This window comes from Mustela nivalis (assembly GCF_964662115.1).
Source record: "Mustela nivalis genome assembly, chromosome: 6".
NCBI classification, from domain to species: Eukaryota; Metazoa; Chordata; class Mammalia; order Carnivora; family Mustelidae; genus Mustela; species Mustela nivalis.
The window spans coordinates 118,494,131-118,517,472 of NC_139025.1; the positions used below are offsets into that span (position 1 = coordinate 118,494,131).

Consider the following 23,342-nt stretch of genomic DNA (forward strand, 5'->3'; position numbering starts at 1 on the left):
AAAAAGGATTAAAACCTAGTCTTGACCCAAGAGTGCATGGTTTGCTATAGCATTCTGGAAACATGAAGTCTGATTGCCAAAAGACAATGTATATTCCTTCAGATAAGATAATCAGTGTTTTTATCAATACAGAGCAGTCAAACTAGATTGAGACTAGAGTCTGAATCTAGTTGAATCTCTAGTCTCAACCAGGTGAAAGACTAAATTGCTTTGGACAGATTATTTATTTTTTGCTAATTGGGTTTCATAAGAATATGCTCCTTCAATTCCACACAAAAGGATTGTGTTTGAATCAGTAGATGTAGCCTTACAGAACTGGGCAATCTTTATGCTCATGACAAGGAATGCCTGTCCTTTATTGGGCAGTATCATCATATACTTTTAGTTGCTTAGCTTTTGTCCTCTGTGGTTAAACCCTAATTTAGCTACCATTTCAGGATAGGAAGAAAGGTTAACACATAAATTGTACTGATATTTATAAACTGTTTTAGATTTTGAGCATAAGACTTTATGGCAGTAGATAGTCTTGCCCCTAAGACTTTATGGCAAGTGTGCATTCTGAATTCAAATTATATTTGTGTCAAAGACTGTATTAGGAAAATAAATGTTTTTAGAGGAGGAGGATTTTTTTTTTTTTTGAGGTAGAAAACATCCTCAAATGTGGACATTCACCTAGATGTAAGATTTCAAGCTACATTTTCTTCACACTGAAAATATGGTATGACTCCAAATTTGCTTTTGAGTAGAGGTCCACAGAGAGATTTTGAGGCCACAGAAATACTGAATTTTGCTTAGAAAGAAGATGATTTCTCAGGGGTATATCCATGATTTCTCAGGGGTATATCCATGACTTGGCTTTTCTACTCAGATTGCAAGCCAAATACAGTTACCATCTTTTCTCTCAGTTGCTATGGCACATTAAGACCAACACTTAAGCAAGTGAAGTAGTATAGGAAATATATGATTATGACATATATATTCATACACATGTAAGCATATACATATATATAAGCATACACACAAACACACACCCACACCTACACACATTTTACCTTTTACAGCCAGGGTTTAGAAAAACTAAAAAAGAAAAGAACACAAATTTAATTTCACTTTGTCTTGGAAAAGGATATATTTTGCATATATATGTGCATGTACAAATACACACATATATATGTGTACATGTACAAGTACTCATATACAGCCGTGTTTATGTATGTATATATATTTGCTGTATATGACTCTTGCATGATTATTCAAATATAATGGCATTGTATGATCATTCACATATTGTTTATGATTATGCAAATGAGTATTTTGATCTCTGTTCTGGACTGTTTCTGCTTTGCTGTTTCTTACCTGTGTCGTGATTTGTCATCAGTAGCCAGAGTAGGCCAAGCCCACATGGGATGAGAAGGCCAACCTCATCGGCTGGAAGTACTACTTACATGGCAATTTTTCTGGGTAGCATGGGTCATCAGAGTGGGTGCAGTGGCCAGGACTCCCAGAGAAGTGTGGCGGGCTGTTCACTTGTAGGGCGGCAAACCGAAAACTTGGGCTGGTAGTCCAGCAGGGAATCCAGTACCAGAGTGGCCTTTGATGTCAATTGTTGGTGCACATTTCCATATGGAACCTTGGCCACCTGCATGCCAGCTGCAAGGGCCACCTCCACACTGTTAGGATTGTCTTCACAGACAAGGCACATTTCCTTGGGAAGAGGAGGAGAAGACGTCTTTTGCACAGTCTAGGAAAAAGGACTTGACATTTAAAAAAAATTTTTTTATAAACATAATGTGTTTTTATCCCCAGGGGTACAGGTCTGTGAATTGCCAGATTTACACACTTCACAGCACATACCCTACCCAAAAGGACTTGACATTTTTGATGTTGGAAAAGTCCACTGATAATATATAGAATATATATATAACTAAAATTTTTTAAATGTGTAGTCATTACTAGATGTGCAAGGCACTAATGCCACATATTCTCTAGATAAAATAATACTAAGGTCCTCTGTCTGCTTTACTTTCCCTACTTTAACATTTTAGCATTCCCATAAATGGTTACAGGCAATTGTGATCCTTCTTTTTGTAGGTAAAATACTAAGTAAATGCTGTCATCATATATTCTCAATTTGTCATTTTTCTTATGTAAATTGGTTAGTTTGAAGTCCAATTTCTTTAGATATTCTGCTATTCCTTTTGCCCTAATCATTTGAATTATAGGCCTAAAATGGTAGGGATTTGTATTATCCATTCTTAGGCTGCCATAAACAAATCCCTCACTATAAAGCAAAGTGTATGAATGTTTCAGAGGTTTCAGAAGGCTAAGAATTAGACATCTGTCTAATTCATTATTTGTATGTGATTAGATTTATAATGCATATTATTTTATAAAGTTACGCTTCATTTAACAAATAGTTATGGAACTCCTGTCCTGTATGAAATGCTTATGTGGGGTACCAGGTTTCTTTTATTTAAAAAACTTAAATTTTAGAAAGGAAAATAGTAGCTGAATTTACCGATTTTATTCATTAACTATAGTTACCAATTATCTTTTTCCATTAATTAAAAACAAAAATTGAAAGACTGAATACAGTTTGAAGTTATTTCTTCTTATACGTTGTTGGAGTATATCTTATATACATGAATAAAATCAGCAAGTTGATGTTATATAGAGTCAACTTGGCTACATTGCACATACACATAAAGTATATATATATATACACATATTATTTATAAGACCATTTTATAATTTTTGAAAGTATATTTTTAAAGCTTTTAGTTTTACAAAATATGAAGTGAAAAGTTCTGGTTTAGTTTTTTATATTTAATGCCTAAGCCTTTTGGATTTCATTGTGAAACATGTTTTCAGACATAATACAGATTTTTTAAGCTTTTCTTTCAATTTCAGTTAACATACAGTGTTATATTAGTTTCAGTTGTACAGTATAGTGATTCAACAATTTCATACATCACCCAGTGCTCATCTCAAGTTCATAAGTGCCCTTCTTAATCCCCACCACCTATTTCACCCATCCCCCCCACTGGTACCCCACCCTCCCCCCTGGTAACTATCAGTTGGTTCTCTGTAGTTACCAGTCTGTTTCTTGGTTTGTCTCTTTCTTTTTCCTTTGCACATTTGTTTCTTAAATCCCACATATGAGTGAAATCATATGATATTTGTCTTTCTCTGACTTACTTCACTTAGCATATACTTTCTAGCTCTGTCCATGTCGTTGTAAATGGCAGAGTTTTATTCTTTTCATGACAAAATAATATTCTGGGATGTGTGTGTGTGTGTGTGTGCGCATGCACGCCTGTGTGTGTGTGTGTGCGCATGCACGCCTGTGTGTGTGTGTGTGTGTGTGTGTGTGTACCACATCTTCTTTATCCACTCATCAGTCAATGGACACTTGGGCTGCTTCCATATCTTGGCTATTGTAAAGAATGCTGCTATAAAATAGGGGTGCTTGTATTCATTTGAAATAGTGTTTTTCTGTTTTGGGCGTAAATACCCAATAGAGACATTGCTGGATCAGAGGGCAATTCTATTTTTTTTTAAGTTTTTATTTATTTATTTGACAGACAGAGATCACAAGTAGTCAGAGAGGCAAGGAGAGGGGGAAGCAGGCTCCTGGCTGAGCAGAGAGCCCGCTGCGGGGCTCGATCCCAGAACCCTGAGATCATGACTTGAGCTGAAGGCAGAAGCTTAACTGCCTGAGCCACCCAGGTGCCCCATGAGAGTAATTCTATTTTTAACTTTTTAGGAATCTTCATACTGTTTTCCAGAATTGCTGTACCAGTTTGCATTCCCACCAACAGTGCAAGAGGGAGGTTTCCTTTTTCTCCACATCCTCGCTGACACCTGTTATTTCCTATGTTTTGATTGTATTCATCCCCATACCCCAGGTAGCTCACACAATCTCTCCCTGACCACACTGATCTAGGTTCTTCTAACTATTACTTATATAGCCTTGTGCAAGTCATTTTGCCTTAGAGAGCCCCAGTTTCTTGTGATGTCAAAACTGCTTATATAAGTATGAACTTAGCTAAGTGTTTAGCATAGAAAAAAAAATAATAAAGCTGTTCCTGTTTAGAGAACACTGAGAAGACATGAATACTTCTTTTTTTTTTTTTTAATTTGTTTATTTGACAAAGAGAGATCACAAGTAGGCAGAGAGGCAGGCAGAGAGAGAGAGAGAGAGAGGAGGATGAAGCAGGCTCCCCGCTGAGCAGAGAGCCCGACGCAGGACTCGATCCCAGGACCCTGAGATCATGACCTGAGCCGAAGGCAGCGGCTTAACCCACTGAGCCACCGAGGCGCCCCAAGACATGAATACTTCTAATACGTAATTACACTGACAACAGTAACTTCATACCTACAACAAACCCTATCTACCCCAGTGGAAGAAAATCTTTTTAAACTCGTAAGCCAGAAAGTCCCTACTTATTTTTGTTTTTGGGTTTTTTTTTTTTTTTTTTTTGGTTGTTTTTTTTTGGTGGATAGGTGGGTCCAGGACAGGAAGGGACTGGGAATTAGAGAGAATGCACTGATTTCAGGAAGGCGTGTGTGGCAGATTACGGACTGCTGGAGGCATGCAGTTAGGTTTTTAAATATATTCTTTATGTCGGGTATACTATACACAAACTGGTTATAGTTATTTTACAGTATTAGGTAAGCATAATATGTGGAAACTTGTGTTGCTCTCTAAGATCTCAAAAACTCTTTAAGACTAAAAACAATTAAATTTGGCATAGAAAATTATCTCCAATGAAGAAAATATAAACAAAAGAGTTTTCTCTTAAATTCAGATTTCTTTGTTGTTAAAAAAAAGTCTGTATTGACAACCTATGGAATGGGAGAAGATACTTGCAAATACCATATCCACGAAGGGTTAAAATCCTATATATGCATCTTATATCTTATGAAGCTCAATACCCACAAAACAAATAATTAGTATTTCAGCAGAACTTGAAAATATGTTCATCATTACTCAGTGCCAGGGAAATATTGATCAAAACTACAGTAAGATATCACTTCACACCTGTCAGAATGGCTAAAATTAACAACACAAGAAACAACAGATGTTGGTGAGAATGTGGAGAAAAAGGAATCTTCGTGCACTGTTGGTGGCAATGCAGACTGGTGCAGCCATTCTGGAAAATAGTATGGAGATGCCTCCAAAAATTAAAAATGGGGGCACCTCGGTGGCTTAGTCTGTTAAGCATCTGACTCTTGATATCATGATCTCAGGATCATGAGATCGAGCCCTAGTGTGGAGCCTACTTAAGGTTCTCTCTCCCTTTCTCCCTCTTTCTCCACTCACTTTCATGCTCTATCTAAAAAAAAAAAAAAAATCCCTGTGTATAGCACCATTTTTTACACTAGCAAAGATATGGAAGCAGCCCAAGTGTCCATCGACTGATGAGTGGAAAAAGATGTGGTATATATACCTAAAATGGAATATTCAGCCATAACAAAGAATGAAATCTTGCTGTATACAATGACATGATTAGAGCTAGACAAATGCTAAATGAAATAAGTCAGAGAAAGACACGATATGATTTCAGTTATGCGGAATTTAAGAAACAAAGGCGCGGAGGAAAGGAAGAGAGACAAACCAAGAAACAGACTTAACAATAGATAACAAACTGATGGATACCAGAGGGGAGGCAGGTGGGGGATGGGTGAAATATAGGTGGTCGGGATTAAGGAGTGTGCTTGTGTGGAGCACCAGGTGATTAAAATACAAATAAAAAAAGATAATAGAAATGAAAAATAATATTATTAAGAGAAAATGAAGATGTAATAATATATACACTTTCCATGAAGAAAGAATAATAATTTCAAGATAGTCTTGAAATTTACCCATAATGCTGTATTAGTAAATATGGAGGTTAATATATTTAAAAGAATGTTGAAAGACATTGGAGATAAAAATGTCAACATGTGATTTTAACAAAACCGAACAAAAATATTAGAAGCCATGATGGAAACGAAACTTCTAAATACATGGTAGAAATTTTTTCTTAATTATATAACAAAAAGTATCCTCATATTACAAGTGTATATAAAATGCCAAATAGAAAAATAAAACTATATGCACATAAAAATAAAATATATCAGTACAGCTAGTAATATGGTGATAGTCAGCAGTGTACTCCTAGTAGGCAAAAATATACATAGGGCATAGTATTTTGATTATCTTCTGCCTTGATGATGATCAATAATTACTGAAAATTTTCTATGCCAGGCCCTCTTGTAAGTATTTTTTATGCATTATCTCATCTGTTCTTCAGAATATCTGAAGACATTAGTAGTGTTGTTATTTGTCTTCCAGAAAACGAAGGCACATTTATAATATACTGAGACCAGTGTTCCTGAGCCAGTAAATAATAGGGTCATGAAACAAAATCAGGGAATCTGACCCAGTGCCCACTCTCTTACCCACTGTGCTGTATTATGATAGCTCTTTATCCTTGCCACAAGCCCCCCCCCCACACCCCTTAACTCCTTTATGAGTGCTTAGTTCAGAAATTTGTTAACTATACTTTTTCATCATGTTCTGGCATTTCTGAAATCTTCTGTAAATATGAGGGTTTAGAAGTGATTAGCCACAAAATGCATGTTAGGTTCTCACAGAATATGAATAACATAGTGTCTGCTTCAAGGAGCATTTATTCTTATAATTATGTATAACACTGGTAAATGACATATGAAAACCACGTATCACTGGTACTTATTATTTCTTTTTAATTCTGAGAAGCATACCTACTAGCAAGCCAAGGATCTACTTGGCTTGATATATAAATTTATGTCAAAATGGTGCCACCTTTAATTATTTTCACTTTACACTTAATTCTAATATTTTAAAATTTTTCTTTCTGATTGTAGGAACGCAAGAGAGCTCTAGAGGCAGAACGGCAGGCCCGTGTAGAAGAATTGTTGATGAGAAGGAAAGAACAAGAAGCCCGAATTGAACAGCAGAGGCAAGAAAAAGAAAAAGCCCGTGAGGATGCTGCCCGAGAAAGAGCTAGGTACCTCATTTACTATTATGATTTTGATCCTGATGAACTTGATGTCATGAGTGGATATTCAAATCATGTCTAAAAGTAAAGCCATTTCTCGTCATGTAGATTTTTAAAGAAATAGTCACAAATACTGAAATGTACTGAATTTCAATTTCCAGGAATTATGTGATTGTACTTTAAATAGAAACCTTTTGAATCTTCCTACTGAGTGAGAGACTTGATAATTCAAGACTTTTTGATGGCAGAAAACAGAATTTGATATGGGCTAGCTTAAGCAAGAGAGTTTTTGGAAAATATTGGGAGTAAAAGTGATAGGAAGTTAGAGGAACAAGCTTGGAAATGGTCAGGTGTCAAAGGCTAGGTCACAAGAGCACAGTGGTGGTCTTTTGATGGAAGCAGTCCTGTCAGCATATTGCCACTTTCATTATGATAAATGACTTTCAGCCATCCCTACATTTTGAAATCACTTAAGATTCAAAGATCCAGGAAAAGACATTTAATTGGCTACGTCCAATTCATTTTGGTTGCTCTACACCTAATAATATATTTTCTGACCTCTTAATTGTGGCAAATTTAGTGTATGTAAAAGATAGCTCTTTGTTGTTTTAATATGCTTTTCTAGTTGGCCAAGATTAATAAGGCTGAGCAACTTTGCTCATACTTACCAACTACACAAGTTTTTTTGGGTTTTTTTTTATGTAAAGTGCCTATTTAAATTTTTTGTTCCTTTCTCTATTGGAATATTTTCTTCTTGATACTTGGGAATTATCTTTACTAGATACCAATTCTTTGTCAGATATATTTGTTGCAAATATTTTTATGGTTTATTGGTTGTCTTTTTACTCTTTATGATGGCTTTTAATTAATATAATTCCTTTTCTTATTTTTTGTTTAAACTCCAGTTAGTTAATATACAATGTAATATTTGTTTCAGGTGTATAATCTAGTGACTCAGCACTTCCCTACAACACTTGGTGCTCCTCACCTACTTAATCACTCCCCCACCTGATTAATATAATTCTTGATTGCAATGCAGTAAAACTGAACAAACTTTGTGATTTGTGCTTTTTAAATCTTGTTTATGAAATCCCTTCCTCTCTGGACTCATTAGATATTCTTCAAAATGTTGTAGTTAAAGAGGACACGTTGTGTTCAGCACTGGGTGTTACATGCAACTAATGAATCGTGGAACACTACATCAAAAACTTATGATGTATTATATGCGACTAAATAAAGGAAGGATGGAGATGAAAAAAAAACCCAAAATGTTTTGTTTTGGTGTTTTTTTAAATAGTAAAGTCATTATCTACTTAGAATTTATTTAATTGTATGGGTTGAGGTAGGAATCCAATTTCATTTTTTTTCTCCATGTGGATACCCCATTCTAATTTAGGCATCAATTTTTTCCCTACTAATATATAAAATTTCTAATATAAATGAAGCTTCCATGTATGCATGATTCTTTTGTAGGCTCTATCTTCTGGCCCAGTGGTTACTTTTTCTATCTCCTTAAGTCTCAAAGCTTTACCATAATTCTTGGTATCTATTAGTATCCCTTACTTTATTTTTTATTATTAGGACTGTCTTGGCCCTTTTGCATTTCCACTATTAGATTCAGCTTGCTCAATTCTATATTAAAAAAAAGGAAATTGTAAAAATTTTGTGATTTTTGGGTTTTTTGGTCTTTTTTTACTTTCAGGTATAGAATTTACTGATTCAACACTTATAAACTACACCAGGTGCTCATCACAACTGCCCTTCTTAATCCCCATCATCTATTGAATCCATTTGCCCCACCCGTCTCCCCTCCTATAACCATCAGTTTGTTCTGTGTATTTAAGAGTCTGTTTCTTGATTTTCTTCTCTTTTCCCCCATGTTTGTTTGTTTTGTTTCTTAATTCCACATGCAAGTGAAATCATATGGTATTTGTCTTTGGCTGATTTATTTCACTTAGCACAATACTTTCTAGCTCCATCCACTTGGTTGCAAATGACAAGATTTCATTCTTTTTTTATGGTTGAATAATCCATTGTATATATATACACCACATCTTCTTTATTCATTCATCCATTGTTCAACATCTGTGCTCTTTCCATATTTTCACTATTATTGATGATGATTGATGATTGATTGATGATTGATGACTCACTATTATTGATGATGCTGTAACCATCAGGGTGCATGTATCCCTTCAAATTAGTATTTTTGTTTCCTTTGGGTAAATACCTGTTAGTGCAATTGCTAGATTGTAGTGTAGTTCTATTTTTAACTTTTGGAGGAACCTCCATACTGTCTTCTATAGTGGCTGCACCAGTTTGCATTCACACCAACAATTTAAGAGGGTTTCACTTTTCCATATTCTCGCCAACACTTATTGTTTCCTGTGTTGTTCATTTTAGCCATTCTGACAGGTGTGAAGTAATACCTCATTGTAGTTTTGATTTCTATTTTCCCTGATGATGAGTGATGTTGAGCATCTTCTCTTCACATCTGTTGGCCATCTGGATGTCTTCTTTGGAAAAATGTCTATTCATGTCATGTCACAGATATACCATTTTTAACTGGATTATTTGGTTTTTGTGTGTTGAATTTTTAAGTTCTTCATGGATACTGGATACTAACCCTTTATCAGATATGTCCTTTGCAAATATCTTCTCTTATTCTGCCGGTTGCTTTTTAGTTTTCTTGATTGTTTACTTCACCTTGCAGAAGCTTTTTATTTTGATGAAGTCCCAATAGTTTTTGCTTTTGTTTCCTTTGCCTCAGGAGACATATCTGGTAAGTTGCTGTGGCCGATGTCAGAGAGATTACTGCCTGTGCTGTCCTCTAGGATTTTGATGGTTTCAGGTCTCACTTATAGGTCTTTAAGCCACTTTGAATTTGTGTTCATATATGGTGTAACACAGTGGTCCAGTTTCATTCTTTTGCATGTTGCTGTCCAGTTTTCCCAATATCCTTTTTTGGAGAAATTGGTTTTTTCTTTCTTTCTTTTTTCTTCTTCTTTTTTTTTTTTTTAAAGATTTTATTTATTTATTTGTCAGAGAGAGAGCGAGCGAGAGCGAGCACAGGCAGACAGAGTGGAAGGCAGAGTCAGAGGGAGAAGCAGGCTCCCTGCGGAGCAAGGAGCCCAATGTGGGACTCGATCCCAGGACGCTGGGATCATGACCTGAGCCGAAGGCAGCTGCTTAACCAACTGAGCCACCCAGGCGTCCCTTCTTCTTTTTTTTTTTTTTTTAAGATTTTATTTATTTATCAGAGAGAGAGGGGGAGAGAGGAAGCACAGGCAGACAGAATGGCAGGCAGAGGCAGAGGGAGAAGCAGGCTCCCTGCTGAGCAAGGAGCCCGATGCGGGACTCGATCCCAGGACGCTGGGATCATGACCTGAGCCGAAGGCAGCTGCCTAACCAACTGAGCCACCTAGGCGTCCCTCTTTCTTTCTTCTTTTTAAGATTTTATTTATTTGACAGAGAGAGACACAGCAAGAGAGGGAACACAAGCACCAGAAGTGGGAGAAGCAGGATTCCTGCTGAGCAGGGTGCACAATGTGGGGCTCGATCCCAGGACCCTGGGATCATGACCTGAGCCAAAGTCAGGTGCTTAATGACCAGGTGCCCCAGAATTGTGTTTTGCTTTTTGGTTTTTTTGGATATTCTTTCCTGCTTTGTTGAAGATTAATTGACCATACATTTTTGGGTTCATTTCTGGGATTTCTGTTTTGTTCCATGGATCTATGTGTCAGTTTTTGTGCCAGTACCATACTGCCTTGATTACTACAACTTTGTAATAGAAATTGAAGTCCAGAATTGTGGTGCCCCCAGCTTTGCTTTTCTTTTTCAAGATTGCTTTGGCTTCTCAGGGGCTTTTCTGTTTTCCTGCAAATATCAGGATTGTTTATTCCCTGTGAAAATGCTGGTATTATTTTGATAGGGAATGCACTGAATGCATAGATTGCTTTGGGTAATATAGACATTTAAATAATATTTGTTCCAGGCCATGAGCATGAAATGTTTTTCCATTTCTTCTTGTCTTCCTCAATTTCTTTCATCAGAGTGCAGATCTTTTACCTCTTTGGCTGGGGTAATTCCTAGGTATCTTATAATTTTTGTTGCAGTTGTAAATGGGTTTGATTCCTTCATTTCTCTTTCTGCTACTTCATTATTGGTATATAGAAATGTAACAGACTTCCCTGTGTTCATTTTATATTCTCTGACTTTGCTAAATTTGTGTATCTGTTCTACCAGTTTTTTTATTCTTTCAGGTTTTCTACATAGATTATCATGTCCTCTGGGAGAGTGAAAGTTTGACTTCTTCCTTGCCAATCTGGATGCCTTTTATTTCTTTTTGTTGTCTGATTGCTGAGGCTGGGACTTCCAGCAGTATGTTGAGCAATAGTGGTGAGAATGGATATTCCTCTCATGTTACTGACCTTAGGGAAAAAGCGCTCAGTTTTTCTCCATTGAGGATGGTATTAACTGTGGGTCTTTCATATATGGCCTTTATGATGTTGAGGTATATTCTCTCTATCCCTACTTTGTGAGGGTTTTTTTCAAGAATGGATGCTGTATTTTGTCAGGTGCTTTTTCTGCATCTATTGGGAGGATTATGTGGTTCTTATTTCTCCTTTTATTATTGTGGTTTATCATGTTGATTAATTTGGGGATGTTGAATCCCCCCTGCTACCCAGAAATAAATCCCACCAGATCATGATGAATAATATTTCTAATGTACTGTTGGATCCTATTGACTAGGATCTTTGTGAGAATTTTTGCGTCCTTTTTCATCAGGAATATTGGTCTGTAATTCTCCTTTTTGTTGGTCTTTGTCTGGTTTTGGGATCAATGTAATGTTGGCTTCATACAATGAGTTTGGAAGTTTTCTTTCCATTCCTGTTTTTTGGGAACAATTTCAGAAGAATATTTATTAATTCTTCTTTAAATGTTTGGTAGTCCTTCCCTGGGAAGCCACCTGGCCCTGGATTCTTTTTGTTGTTGTTGTTGTTGTATTGTTTTGTTTTTAAAGATTTTACTTATTTGACAGAGCACAAGCAAGGGGAGCAGCAGACAGAGGGAGAAGGAGAAGGAGACTCTCTGCTGAGCAGGGAACCTGATGCAGAGCTCTATCCCAGGACCCAGGAATCATGACCTGAACCAAAGGCAGACACTTAACTGACTGAGCCACCTAGAAACCCAATTCTGGCCCTGGATTCTTATTTGTTGGGAGATTTTTGATTATTGATTTAAGTTCTTTGTTGGTTATGGGTCTGTTCAGACTTTATATTTTTTCCTGTTTCAGTGCTGGTAGTTTATATGTTTCTAGGAATTTATCCAATAACTAGTCTAGATTGCCTAATTTGTTACTATATGAGAGCTCATAATATTCTCTTATAACTGTTTCTATTTCTTTTGTGTTGGTTAAGACCTCTACTCTTTCATTCATCATTTTATTTAGGTCCTTTGTCTTCTTTTTGCTAAATCTACTGAAGGGTTTATCAATCTTGTTTATTCTTTCACAGAAACAGCTCCTAATTTTGTTGATCTGTTCCACTGTCTTTTTTTTTTCTTTAATTTGATTTCATTGGTTTCTGCCCTGATCTTTATTATTTCTCTTCTGCTGGATTTAGGCTTTATTTGCTGTTCTTTTTCTGGCTACTTTAGGTGTAATGTTAGATTATGTATGTGAGACTTTCTTGTTTCTTGAGGAAGTCCTGTGTTTCTATATACTTCTCTCCTAGGATGGCTTTTGCTGCATCCCAGTGGTTTTTGGATTGTCATAGTTTCATTTTCATTGGCTTCCATGTATTTTTTTTTTAATTTCTTTAGTAGGATGTTCTTCAACCTCCATGTATTTGTGTTCCTTCCAAATTTTTTCTTGTGTTTGATTTCCAAGTTTCATGGCATTGTTCTGAAAATATTCATGGTATGATGTCAGTCTCTTCTTACCAGTTGAGGCCTGATTTGTGACCCAGTATGTGATCTATTCTGGAGAATGTTTCATGTGCATTCGAAAAGAATATATATTCTGCTTTAGGAAGAAATGCTCTGAATATATGTTATGTCTATCTGGTCCAGTGAGTCTTTTAAAGCCTTTGTTTCTTTGTTGATCTTCTGCTTAGATGATGTGTCCTTTGCTGTGAGTGAGGTGTTAATATCCCCTACTATTATTGTATTATTATCAATGAGTTTCTTTAAGTTTGTTGTGAATTGATTTATATATTTGGCTACTCCCAAATTTGGAGCATAAATACTTAAAATTGTTAGATCTTCTTCTTGGATAGGCCCCTTTATTAAGATGTAGAGTCCATTTTCGTCTTATATCACAGTCTTTAGTTTAAAATCTAGTTTTTGGGGTGCCTGGGTGGCTCAGTAGGTTAAGCCTCTGCCTTCGGCTCAGGTTGTGATCTCAGGGTCCTGAGATCGAGTCCCACGTTGGCCTCACTGCTTCGTGAGGAGCCTGCTTCCCTCTCTTTCTCTGCCTGCCTCTCTGCCTACTTGTGATCTCTCTCTCTGTCAAATAAATAAATAAAATCTTAAAAGAAATAAAAAATAAATAAAATCTAGTTTGTCTGATATAAGGATGACATATAAAGATAGCTTCTCTAGCTTTCTTTTGATGTCCATTAGCATGATAAATTGTTCTCCACCCCCTCGCTTTCAATTTGGAGTCATCTTTGGGTGTCAAATGAATCTCTTATAAGCGGTGTATCAGTGGGTCTTGTTTGTTTTGTTTTGTTTTGTTTTTTATCCATTCTGGTATCCTGTGTCTTTTGATAGGAGCATTTAGTTCATTTACATTCAGGATAATTATTGAAAGATATGAATTTAGTGCCATTGTATTACTTGTAAAGTCATTGTTCCTATAGATTATCTCTTCCTTTCTAGTCTTTACTTTCAGTCTCTCTTGCCCACTCACAGTGTCCCCTTTAATATTTCTTGTGGAGCTAGTTTAGAGTTTATGAACTCCTTTAGTTTTTGTTTATTTTGGAAGCTCTTTATCTCCTTCTAATCTGAATAACAGCCTTTCTGGACAGTTTTCTTGGCTACATATTTTTCTCATTTACTGTGTTAAATATATCATGCCATGGCTTTCCAGCTTTCCAGGTCTCTGTGGACAGGTCTGCTTCTAGCCTAAGTGTCAACCCTTGTATGTTAATGATCTTCTTTCCTGAGCTGCTTTCAGAATTCTGTCTCTGTTTTTGTATTTTTCAGGTTTCACTATGATATGTCATGATGTCGACCTATTTTTGTTGATTTTGAGGGGAGTTCTCTGTGCCTCTTGGGCTTAAATGCCTGTTTCCTTCCCCTGGTTAAGGAAGTTCTTACCTATAATTTGCTCAAATATACCTTCTGTACTTCTCTCTTACTTCTTTTGGACCCCAATAATTCTGACACTGTTTCATTTTATGGTTTTGCTCATTTCTCAAAGTTTTCCCTCATGATCTGGTAGTTTTTCTCTCTTTTCTTCAGTTTCCTTCCTTTCCATCATCTTGTCTTCTCTGTCACTAACTCACTCTTCTGCCTCATTTACCCTAGCTGTTAGAGGATCCATTATAGACTGCATCACATTAAAACATTTTTCATTTTGTCCTGATTAGATTTTATTCTGCACTAAGAGATTCCCCCAGTGTCTTTTATACTTTTTTCAAGCGCAACTAGTAACTTTATAATCGTTATCCTGAATACCATCTCTGACATTTTACTTATATCTCTACCAATTAGATGTGAAGCAAGAGAGTATTACCTCTGGTTCTTTCTTTAGTTGTGAATTCCTCTTTCTAGTCATTTTGCCCAGAGAAGAATGAATGGATGAGAAAACAAAATAAAAAATATTAACCACAACCCAAGCAAAATACACATTAGACAAATCAAATAGGCTGCAAGCCAAAAAAGAAAAGGAAAAGAAAAAAAGGGAGGTGGAAGGAAGTATATAATCTCCCAGGTGGACAAAACAGGGTGATTCACTTGGTCCTGAATGTAGTTTGGTTTGTTATAACACACTAAATCCAAAAATTGTAAAGAATGCAAAACATATATACATAGTAGAATACAGTGAATGGAAACCAAAAATGAAGTTGTATCAATAAAATGTAAATGTAAAAATGAAAATTAAAAAAAGACTTAAAAAAAAGAGTTGATACAAAAAAACTAGTTGAAAAGGAAAAAAAAAGAAAAAAAATTAAACTGGAAAAATAAAGACTTATGCCAAAAAACCTCTGATTTTATGTACTGTTTTACCCTAGCATAGGAGTTTTTCATTTATGAGTGATCTGTAAACTTGGTATTTGCCTGAGGATCCTGCAGGTCTTCTGGGGGTGGGGCCTCTTCCACTGATTTGCAGCTGTTTTTGCCTAGCAGAGTCGTATTACCCCTTGCCCTAGGGCAGGGCTCCGTGTAAGCTGCTTGCTCTATGTAGCTTTTGTTCCCTGAAGGCTTTTTGTATTGCTTTAGAGAATGGAAATAAAAAAATGGCAGCGCCTCAGTCTCCAGGTCTGGAACTGAATGATTGTGGCCCCCACTCTTTAGTGTACCCTCAGGGAAAGGTGGTCATTCCCTTTCCTGTGCACCGACTCCACAGACTCCTGCAGGCACAGACACACCAGTCCTGAGGGTGGGGAAGGGTATCTCATTATGCCCTGCCACTGGCTGGGCTCCTGCTCAGGGACTGTTTGCCCTATCCTGTGCATATCTGTGCCGCTACTCTGGGGGGAAGGAGCCAGATCTCCCAGAAGTTGTTGTTGCTGGGCCCCTTCTCAGAGACCTGTCACCTGATTATGCCATGGTTCATGGTTTATGATAACACTTAGCCGAGAGGCTTCTCTGGGGCTTGCTAATTGTAGCCAGCTTCCTTCTGCAATGCTTGGGAACTCTGCCACACTCAGGCACCCTCATTCTTTCTGTGACCCTGGGGATCCGAGACCACACTGTCCCACCTACAGTCTGGGCCACTTCATCACCTGAGCACCTTTCAGGCAGGGATATTCTTTTACAGGAGCAGACTTCTAAAGCTTATGATTTTGTACTTCACTGCTCTATCACTTTCCAGTGGCCGGCTTACAAAGGCTCTCCCCAATTCCCGTGGTTTATCTTCTGATATATCCCCTTAGATTCCTGTGTCTGCACCTCTTACTTTGCAAAAAGTGGTCACTTTTCTGTTTGTAGAATTGCAGTAGTTCTTTTCTTAGATCTGAGGTTAAATTCAGGTGTTCAGAATGATTTGGTAGACATCTAGCAGAATTCACGGGACCTTACGAAATATGGATCCCCCACTTTTCCGCCATCTTTCCTCCCTCTTCCCAATTAAAGATATTTTTAAATTTTTTAATGATTTTTTGATCCATGAGTTATTTAGAATCATTTTGTTTAGTTTCTAAGTACTTGGGGATATCCCCAATTTTCTGTCATTTTCTAATCTTTTGTAGTCAAAGAATATACTTTGTGTAAATTTAAATTTGTGTAAATTTTAAAGTTCCTTTAAATTCACTGAGACTTATTTTATAGCCTTGGGTGTAGATTATCCTAGAGAAGGGTCCTGTATGCCCTTGTAAAAGTATTTGTGTTCTGTTGTTGGATGGAGTGTTCTTTAAAAGTCAGTTAACTTCGTTGATTGTTTTGTCTAGACTTCTGTATGCTTATTGGTTTTCTGTTTTGTTTTATTAATTTTTGATACATGGTTGTTGAAATTTCCAAATATTTTTGAATTGTCCATTTATATCTTAGTTTTGACAGTTTTTGATTTATGTATTTTGGTGCCTTAGTGTTATAGGCATATGATATCTTCCTGAGGTATTGACTCTTTCATTGTTATGAAATGTTCCTCTTTGACTTTTAAAAAATATTTCTTGCCTTAAAGTCAACTTTTTTCCTCTTTTAAGTATCTCCATTGTCATTATTTATATGATATATCTTTTTCTGTCCTTCTACTTTCATCCTTTTTTGTCTTTTTACTTCAACTGTGTCTCTCATAGACTAAATATAGTTGAGGTTTCCTTTTCCATCTATTCTAATTTCTGCCCTTTGATTAAAGTATTTAGTCCATTCTCATTGAATGTAATTATTGATATGATCACATTTATATCTTCTACTTTGATACTTATTTTCTATATATCTGAAGGGTTTATTTGTTCTCTCTTACTACTGCCTTTTTTGTTAATACTTTTTAGTGCATAATTTAAATTTTTCTCTTCATTTTTTCAAAGATTTATTTATTTATTTATTTGATAAAGAGCACAAGCAGGGGAAGGGGCAGAGAGAGAGGGAAAGATGCAGACTCCCCACTGAGCAGGGAGCCTGACATCAGGCTTGATCCCACGAGCCTGAGATCATGCCTTGAGCCAAGATCAAGAGCCAAGATCAAGATGTTTCACCGCCTCACCTACCCACCAGGCATCTCTTTCTCCTGATTTTTAAACTCTTATTTTAGTTTTGCTTAGTAGTTCCTCTCTTTATTATAATATTTTGACCTAAAATGATCTACTTTTGATTAAAACTAACTTAATTTTTGTAAAATAGAGCAACTTTGTTTCATTATAGTTGTGTAGCCTTTCCCTCATGTTATTATCATCACATAAAGTATACCTACATATGTAATAAATTCAACAATGTAGTGTTATATTATCTCTTTATGTAGTGCCACATTTTTCAAAAAAATTAGAATAAGAGAGAAAATGTATTTTTATGTTCCTTTATACTTATTAACATATTTACCATTTCTGGGGTACTTCATTTATTTTGTGGATTCTGGTTACTTTTTGGCATAACTCCTTTTTTGCTACATGGGTTTCTTTCAATATTTCTTGTAAGAGAGTTTTGCTGTCATTCAGTTATCTTGCATTTGCTTATCTGGGAATATTTTGCCTTCATTTTGGTTTTAAAAATTTTTGTTATTGTAGTATACTTGACATTTTCCTTCATTTTAAAAGATAGTTTTTTTGGGTACAGAGTTCCTGGTTTTGTTCTTTTTTGTTTTCACTATTTTGAATCTTTTAACTTCTATTTTTTCTGATACAGAAGTTAGCCATTAGTTATTTTGATTTTCCTCTGTATGGGGGAATTGCTTTTTCTTTCCTGCTCTTCGAATTTTCTGTTTGTGTGTAATCAGACTATGATTTGTCTAGGTTGGTTCTATTCATGATTATTCAGTTCTGTACAATCAAGTTTGGGAAGTGTTTGGCTGTTATTTGTTCAGATATTTAATTGTCATTTCTCTTCAGGCATCTCTGATTTGTCACATTTTCTCAAGCTGCACATAGTTTTGATGACCTTGACAGTTCTGAATAGTGGTCAGGTATATTGTAGCATGTCCCTCAGGTAGACTTGTCTGATGTCCTTCTCCTGGTTAGATTGATGTTACAACTTTTTGGAAGGAAGAACACAGAAATAACTATGAATTACCATTCATAACATGTCAAAGGTTCATGCTGTCAATTTGACTTATCACTAATTTTTTTAACCTTGATCTCGGCTAAGGTAGTGTTTGTCAGATTTCTCCACTGTATAGTTACTCTAAAATTTTTTTCTATGCTATCTTCCCTGGAAGCAAGCCACTAAGCCTAACCAATACTGAAAAGATAGGGAATTTTACCTCCTTGGGAGGAGTATTCCTATGTAAATTATTTGCAGTTCTTCTGTAACAGGACATTTGTCTGTTCTCTCCTACTTAGTTATTAAATTCTTTTTTAAATGTCAGTGTGGACTTATGGATATTTATTTTATACACTGTGCTATAAACCAGTATTATTTTGTTGCTCAAAGTGTTCTAGGTTTGGATGTTGGGAGCTCTTTCTTTCAGCCCCTGTGTGCCTTCTACATACTTCATCATTTTATTTTTTGAGCACCTTCTTGCCCTTCTGGCACTGCAGGATCGTCCATACTCATCTTGTGTTTTCTCTGCTCCACCCGTAGAATCAGCTATTTGTTTAAAGATTCTTGATTCCTTTTATTGGAAAGTTGTCTTTTTTTTTTTTTTTTTACTTTTTTATTTCTCTGTTGAGTTTCCCTATTTGTTGAATCATTATCATAATATTTTTCTTTAGTTTGGCATACTTTCTTTTAATTCTTAGAACATATTTGTAACAGATGTTTTGTAGTCTTTGTCTACTAAATATACGATATAGCCTCATTCAGAGACAGTTTCAACTGACTGCTTTTTTCAAAGCCTGGTCATACTTCTTTGTATGTCTCATAATTTGTGATTGTTTCCTTTGCTGTTACTTTTGTCTTTGTGAGTCTATGCCTTTTCTGTTCATTTCTTGTGGTTTTAGTGTTTTGTTTTGTTTTGTTTTCAGAGAAAAATAGGTTTTCAACATACCATATTTAAACGAGAGCTTTGTTTGAACCCATACTTAGTGTGGGTCCAGAAACCTATTTTTATAACTATAACCTATTTTATAACTAAGAATTTGTGTTGCTTCTTAAATATTTATTGAGCAGTATATTTGGGGCTTAGGCACTCATAAAAGTATAACAAATAGCATGGAGGACAAGGGGAGATGGAAAGGAGAAGGAAGTTGAAGGAAATTGGAAGGGGATGTGAACCATGAGAGACTATGGACTCTGAAAAACAATCTGAGGGTTTTGAAGGGGTGGGGGGTGGGAGGTTGGGGGAACCAAGTGGTGGGTATTGGAGAAAGCATGGATTGCATGGAGCACTGGGTGTGGTGCAAAAATAATAATGTTACGCTGAAAAATAAAGGAAAAAAATTTTAAAATAATAACTCTTTAGAATATATAAGCGTATATATCCCAGTTGTATTTTTTTAATCTCATGAAATTTGTTATTCCAAGTAGTTGAATTTATAATTTTTACTATTTTTCTACAGAGATAGGGAAGAACGATTGGCTGCACTCACAGCTGCTCAACAAGAAGCAATGGAAGAGCTACAGAAAAAAATTCAGCTCAAGGTAAGGATATGATCATTTTAATTTGAAATTCTAGAGCTTTCAGTGGAGCATAAGATTAAATCTTTTATTTATGGAATGGTGAAAATTTTTTAATTAGTTTGTATTTTTAATATTTAGATAATGAGACATGATTTGGTTATGATCAGTTCTAACTCAACTATCTAAAAACTAAACTTATTTTAATAAGATAAAACAATGTGGAGAATAATTAAGGGAATTCTAACATTTCTTGTTTTTTACTAACTAGTTTGTGACATGAAGGCATTACTATTTGGCTTCTGATATTCATACTTTCAATCATTTACAAATAAACTAGAAGATGATTAGTGTAAATCGTTTCACTTGCTCTTCAGTGCTTGTGAATTGTGCAGTTGTAACTTGGGAAATTATGATAAACTGCTATTTTCTGGAATATGCTTAGCATTAGGAATATAGTTTCTAGCAGTATATTTCACACTCTTTAAAAATTATTTACCATTGGCTTCACACGGAGATAGAAAATTCCATAAGGTAGAGGACCATATTGTATTATTTATGTAGTCCTGGAACTTTTATCATTCATTTCAATTTAATGCAGCAAAAATTTATTGAGCTTTGTGGGAGTTATGGGGTACAGAGATGAGTAAGTCATGATCCTAAGTTTCAAGAAACTCTTAATCTAGTGTAAAATTCAGATGCTGATAATTTCCATATGAATAGAGGTGTACTTGGCATGCTATGGAAGTACAGATGAAGACACTTAGTCTAATATGAAGGGTTTCAGAAGTCAGGGGAAACATTTTAGAGATAAACTTCCGAGTTGAAAGAGAGAGGAGTTTAATTAATAGGAGAATAGGTAGGTTGGTTGGATGATATTTCCAGTCATATGAAAAAGCATGAGCATGAAGTCAGAAGTCTGGAATTGTAGTTCTTTTTAAGCTTGGTTTTTCTTTTGTTTGTTTTTGGAGGAAGTCACTGCAAGTGTATAACAGCCAGAAATGGTATGGTGTAGAGTTAATGTGGGTAGAGGCCTGCATCATGATGGGTTTTGTCTGCTGTGAGGATAAGCTTAGTCTTCCCACATGGGTCAGCATTTCCCAAAGTGCTTCTCAAAAGTGTATTATAGTCACATATATGTGTAATATGTTTCTTAGTATAAGCTAGGTTTAATTGAGTCATAAAGCACAGAAACATACTAGAATAGTTCTATTTTAAAAACCTGTTTAGCTTTAATTTAGTGTTTTAATTTTTTTATTTTTTAAGATTTTATTTATGTATTTGAGAGAGAAAGAGTAAGAGAGAGAGCATGAGAGGGGAGAGGGTCAGAGGGAGAAGCAGACTTCCTGCTGAGCAGGGAGCCTGATGCGGGACTTGATCCCAGGACTCCAGGATCATGGCCTGAGCCAAAGCCTTTTGCTTAAGCAGCTGAGCTGCCCAGGCACCCCTAATTTAGCATTTTTGAAATGTATTTGAAAATATATTTTTGTTTTGTTTCCACAAAATGCTTAGTATTCTCCCATGGTATAGTTCTATGAAGCACACTTTAGGAGTCACTTTTGTGCATGCAGGAGATATTGAAGGGCTTTATGTAAATTCTTATTCTTGGTGCTCAAGTTAACGCTGAATTAAGACATTCTTTTGTTCTAGAAAATTCAATGGAAATACTGTTTTTTCAAGTTCTCAGTATAATTTGGATAATTTTTTCTATTTTCACACTTTGACTTCATTCACAGCATGATGAAAGCATTCGAAGGCACATGGAACAGATTGAACAAAGAAAAGAAAAAGCTGCTGAGTTAAGCAGTGGGAGGCATGCAAATACTGATTATGCCCCCAAACTGACCCCTTATGAAAGAAAGAAGCAATGTTCGCTCTGCAATGTCTTGGTAGGTTGTCATTATTAATATTGTGATGATAGAATTTTTTACTAAATTTTATTAAACTATGGAAATATATTCTCCCAGTCTTTTAAAATTCATACTAAGGCATCTGATGAGTACCATGGATTTCTGTCATGATTTTTATGCAAGGTAAGTACTAGAAAAATAGTATTGGCATTTAGGAGTGGCAGTGCAAAATGCCAATGCAAGCAGTTGCTGCTGAAATGGCTGTATACCTGCTTAATTGTTAGCCCAAGCAGTATTTCTGGGTACTGGAAACAAAAAGGAAAAGAGCATTTTTAGTGCTGAAACTTGAACTTTAATACTTAGAAGAAATTATATCCTGTTAAGATTGGCTACAAAAGCATGTTTTTTATTTTACCATGTATCTTCTAGAGGATTCTCAGAAGTGTGTTTTAAAGAAAATATTTGTAAGCCTAGTGTGTAAAGGCTAGAGTGATCTCAACTTGATATAATATACTGGCTTCAATATGTAATATTTACAGTCAGATACAATTATATGTTGATTACAGCTGCTTTGATCTTATGCTTTTAGATCTCTTCAGAGGTGTATCTTTTTAGCCACATTAAAGGAAAAAAACACCAGCAAGCTGTGAGAGAGAATAGCAGCATCCAAGGGCGTGAACTTTCAGATGAAGAAGTGGTAAGCTTTACTTTTATTCATTTACACATATTGATTGAATATCTAATATGCGTTCTTATGAAGAATTGCATGTTCATATGTTAAAACTATAACATTTAATAATGACTAAAATATAGTATTTAAATGTGTCACTTTAGTGTACATTTTAACAAACATAGGAATAAGAATGTAATACTGTTATTTATATAATTTTAGTGCAAAAATGCTATTGTATTTTGAAATTTTAATATCAAAGAAACTGGAAGGTTTTATGCTAAGTGAAATAAGCCAATTGGAGAAAGGCAATTATCATATGGTTTTAAACTCAAATGTGGAATATAAGAAACAGTGCAGAGGATCATAAGGGAAGGGAAGGAAAACTAGATGGGAAGAAGTCAAGAGAGGGAGACAAACCCTGAGAGACTTTTAACTGTGGGAAGCAAACTGAGGGTTGCTTAAGAAGAGGATGGGGTACTTTGGGTGGGGAACATTATTAAGGAGGGCGCGTGATGTGATTAGCGCTGGGTGTTGCACGCAACTGAGGAATTGTTGAACACTACATCTGAAACTAATGATGTACTATGTTTTGGCTAATTGAATTTAAATTTAAAAAATAGTAAAGGAAAGAATTGTTTAGTGATACTCTACATTTCTTATAAAATAGTTAACAATATAAATGTCAAATGGATAGCATTTGTATAAATACAGTATGTAGAAGTTTTCAGAAATGCATTATTTATCTACCTATAATTGTAATGGAATTTAGATTTATACAAATATTTTTATAAATATTTTACAATCAGCTGTTATCTAGACGTTGATGACATTGCTAATCTATGATGTTGGTTCTATTTGTAATAGCTCATTTCTAAAGCTACTCAAAGATGAGACATTCGTGTTTGTCGAGCATCT

The 23,342-nt window shown here is 35.6% G+C and overlaps 1 protein-coding gene across 2 annotated transcripts in view; it reads left to right on the top strand.

Annotated features, from left to right (window-relative positions):
• Positions 1-23,342, top strand: part of SCAPER (S-phase cyclin A associated protein in the ER) — a 524,869-nt gene that overhangs the window by 176,166 nt on the left and 325,361 nt on the right. For both annotated transcript variants that reach the window (XM_082735980.1, XM_082735981.1), the window contains exons 17-20: positions 6,895-7,037; positions 19,847-19,928; positions 21,641-21,793; positions 22,344-22,451. In XM_082735980.1, coding sequence (XP_082592106.1) covers positions 6,895-7,037; positions 19,847-19,928; positions 21,641-21,793; positions 22,344-22,451 — 486 coding nt within the window. The remainder of the gene's footprint in view (positions 1-6,894; positions 7,038-19,846; positions 19,929-21,640; positions 21,794-22,343; positions 22,452-23,342) is intronic.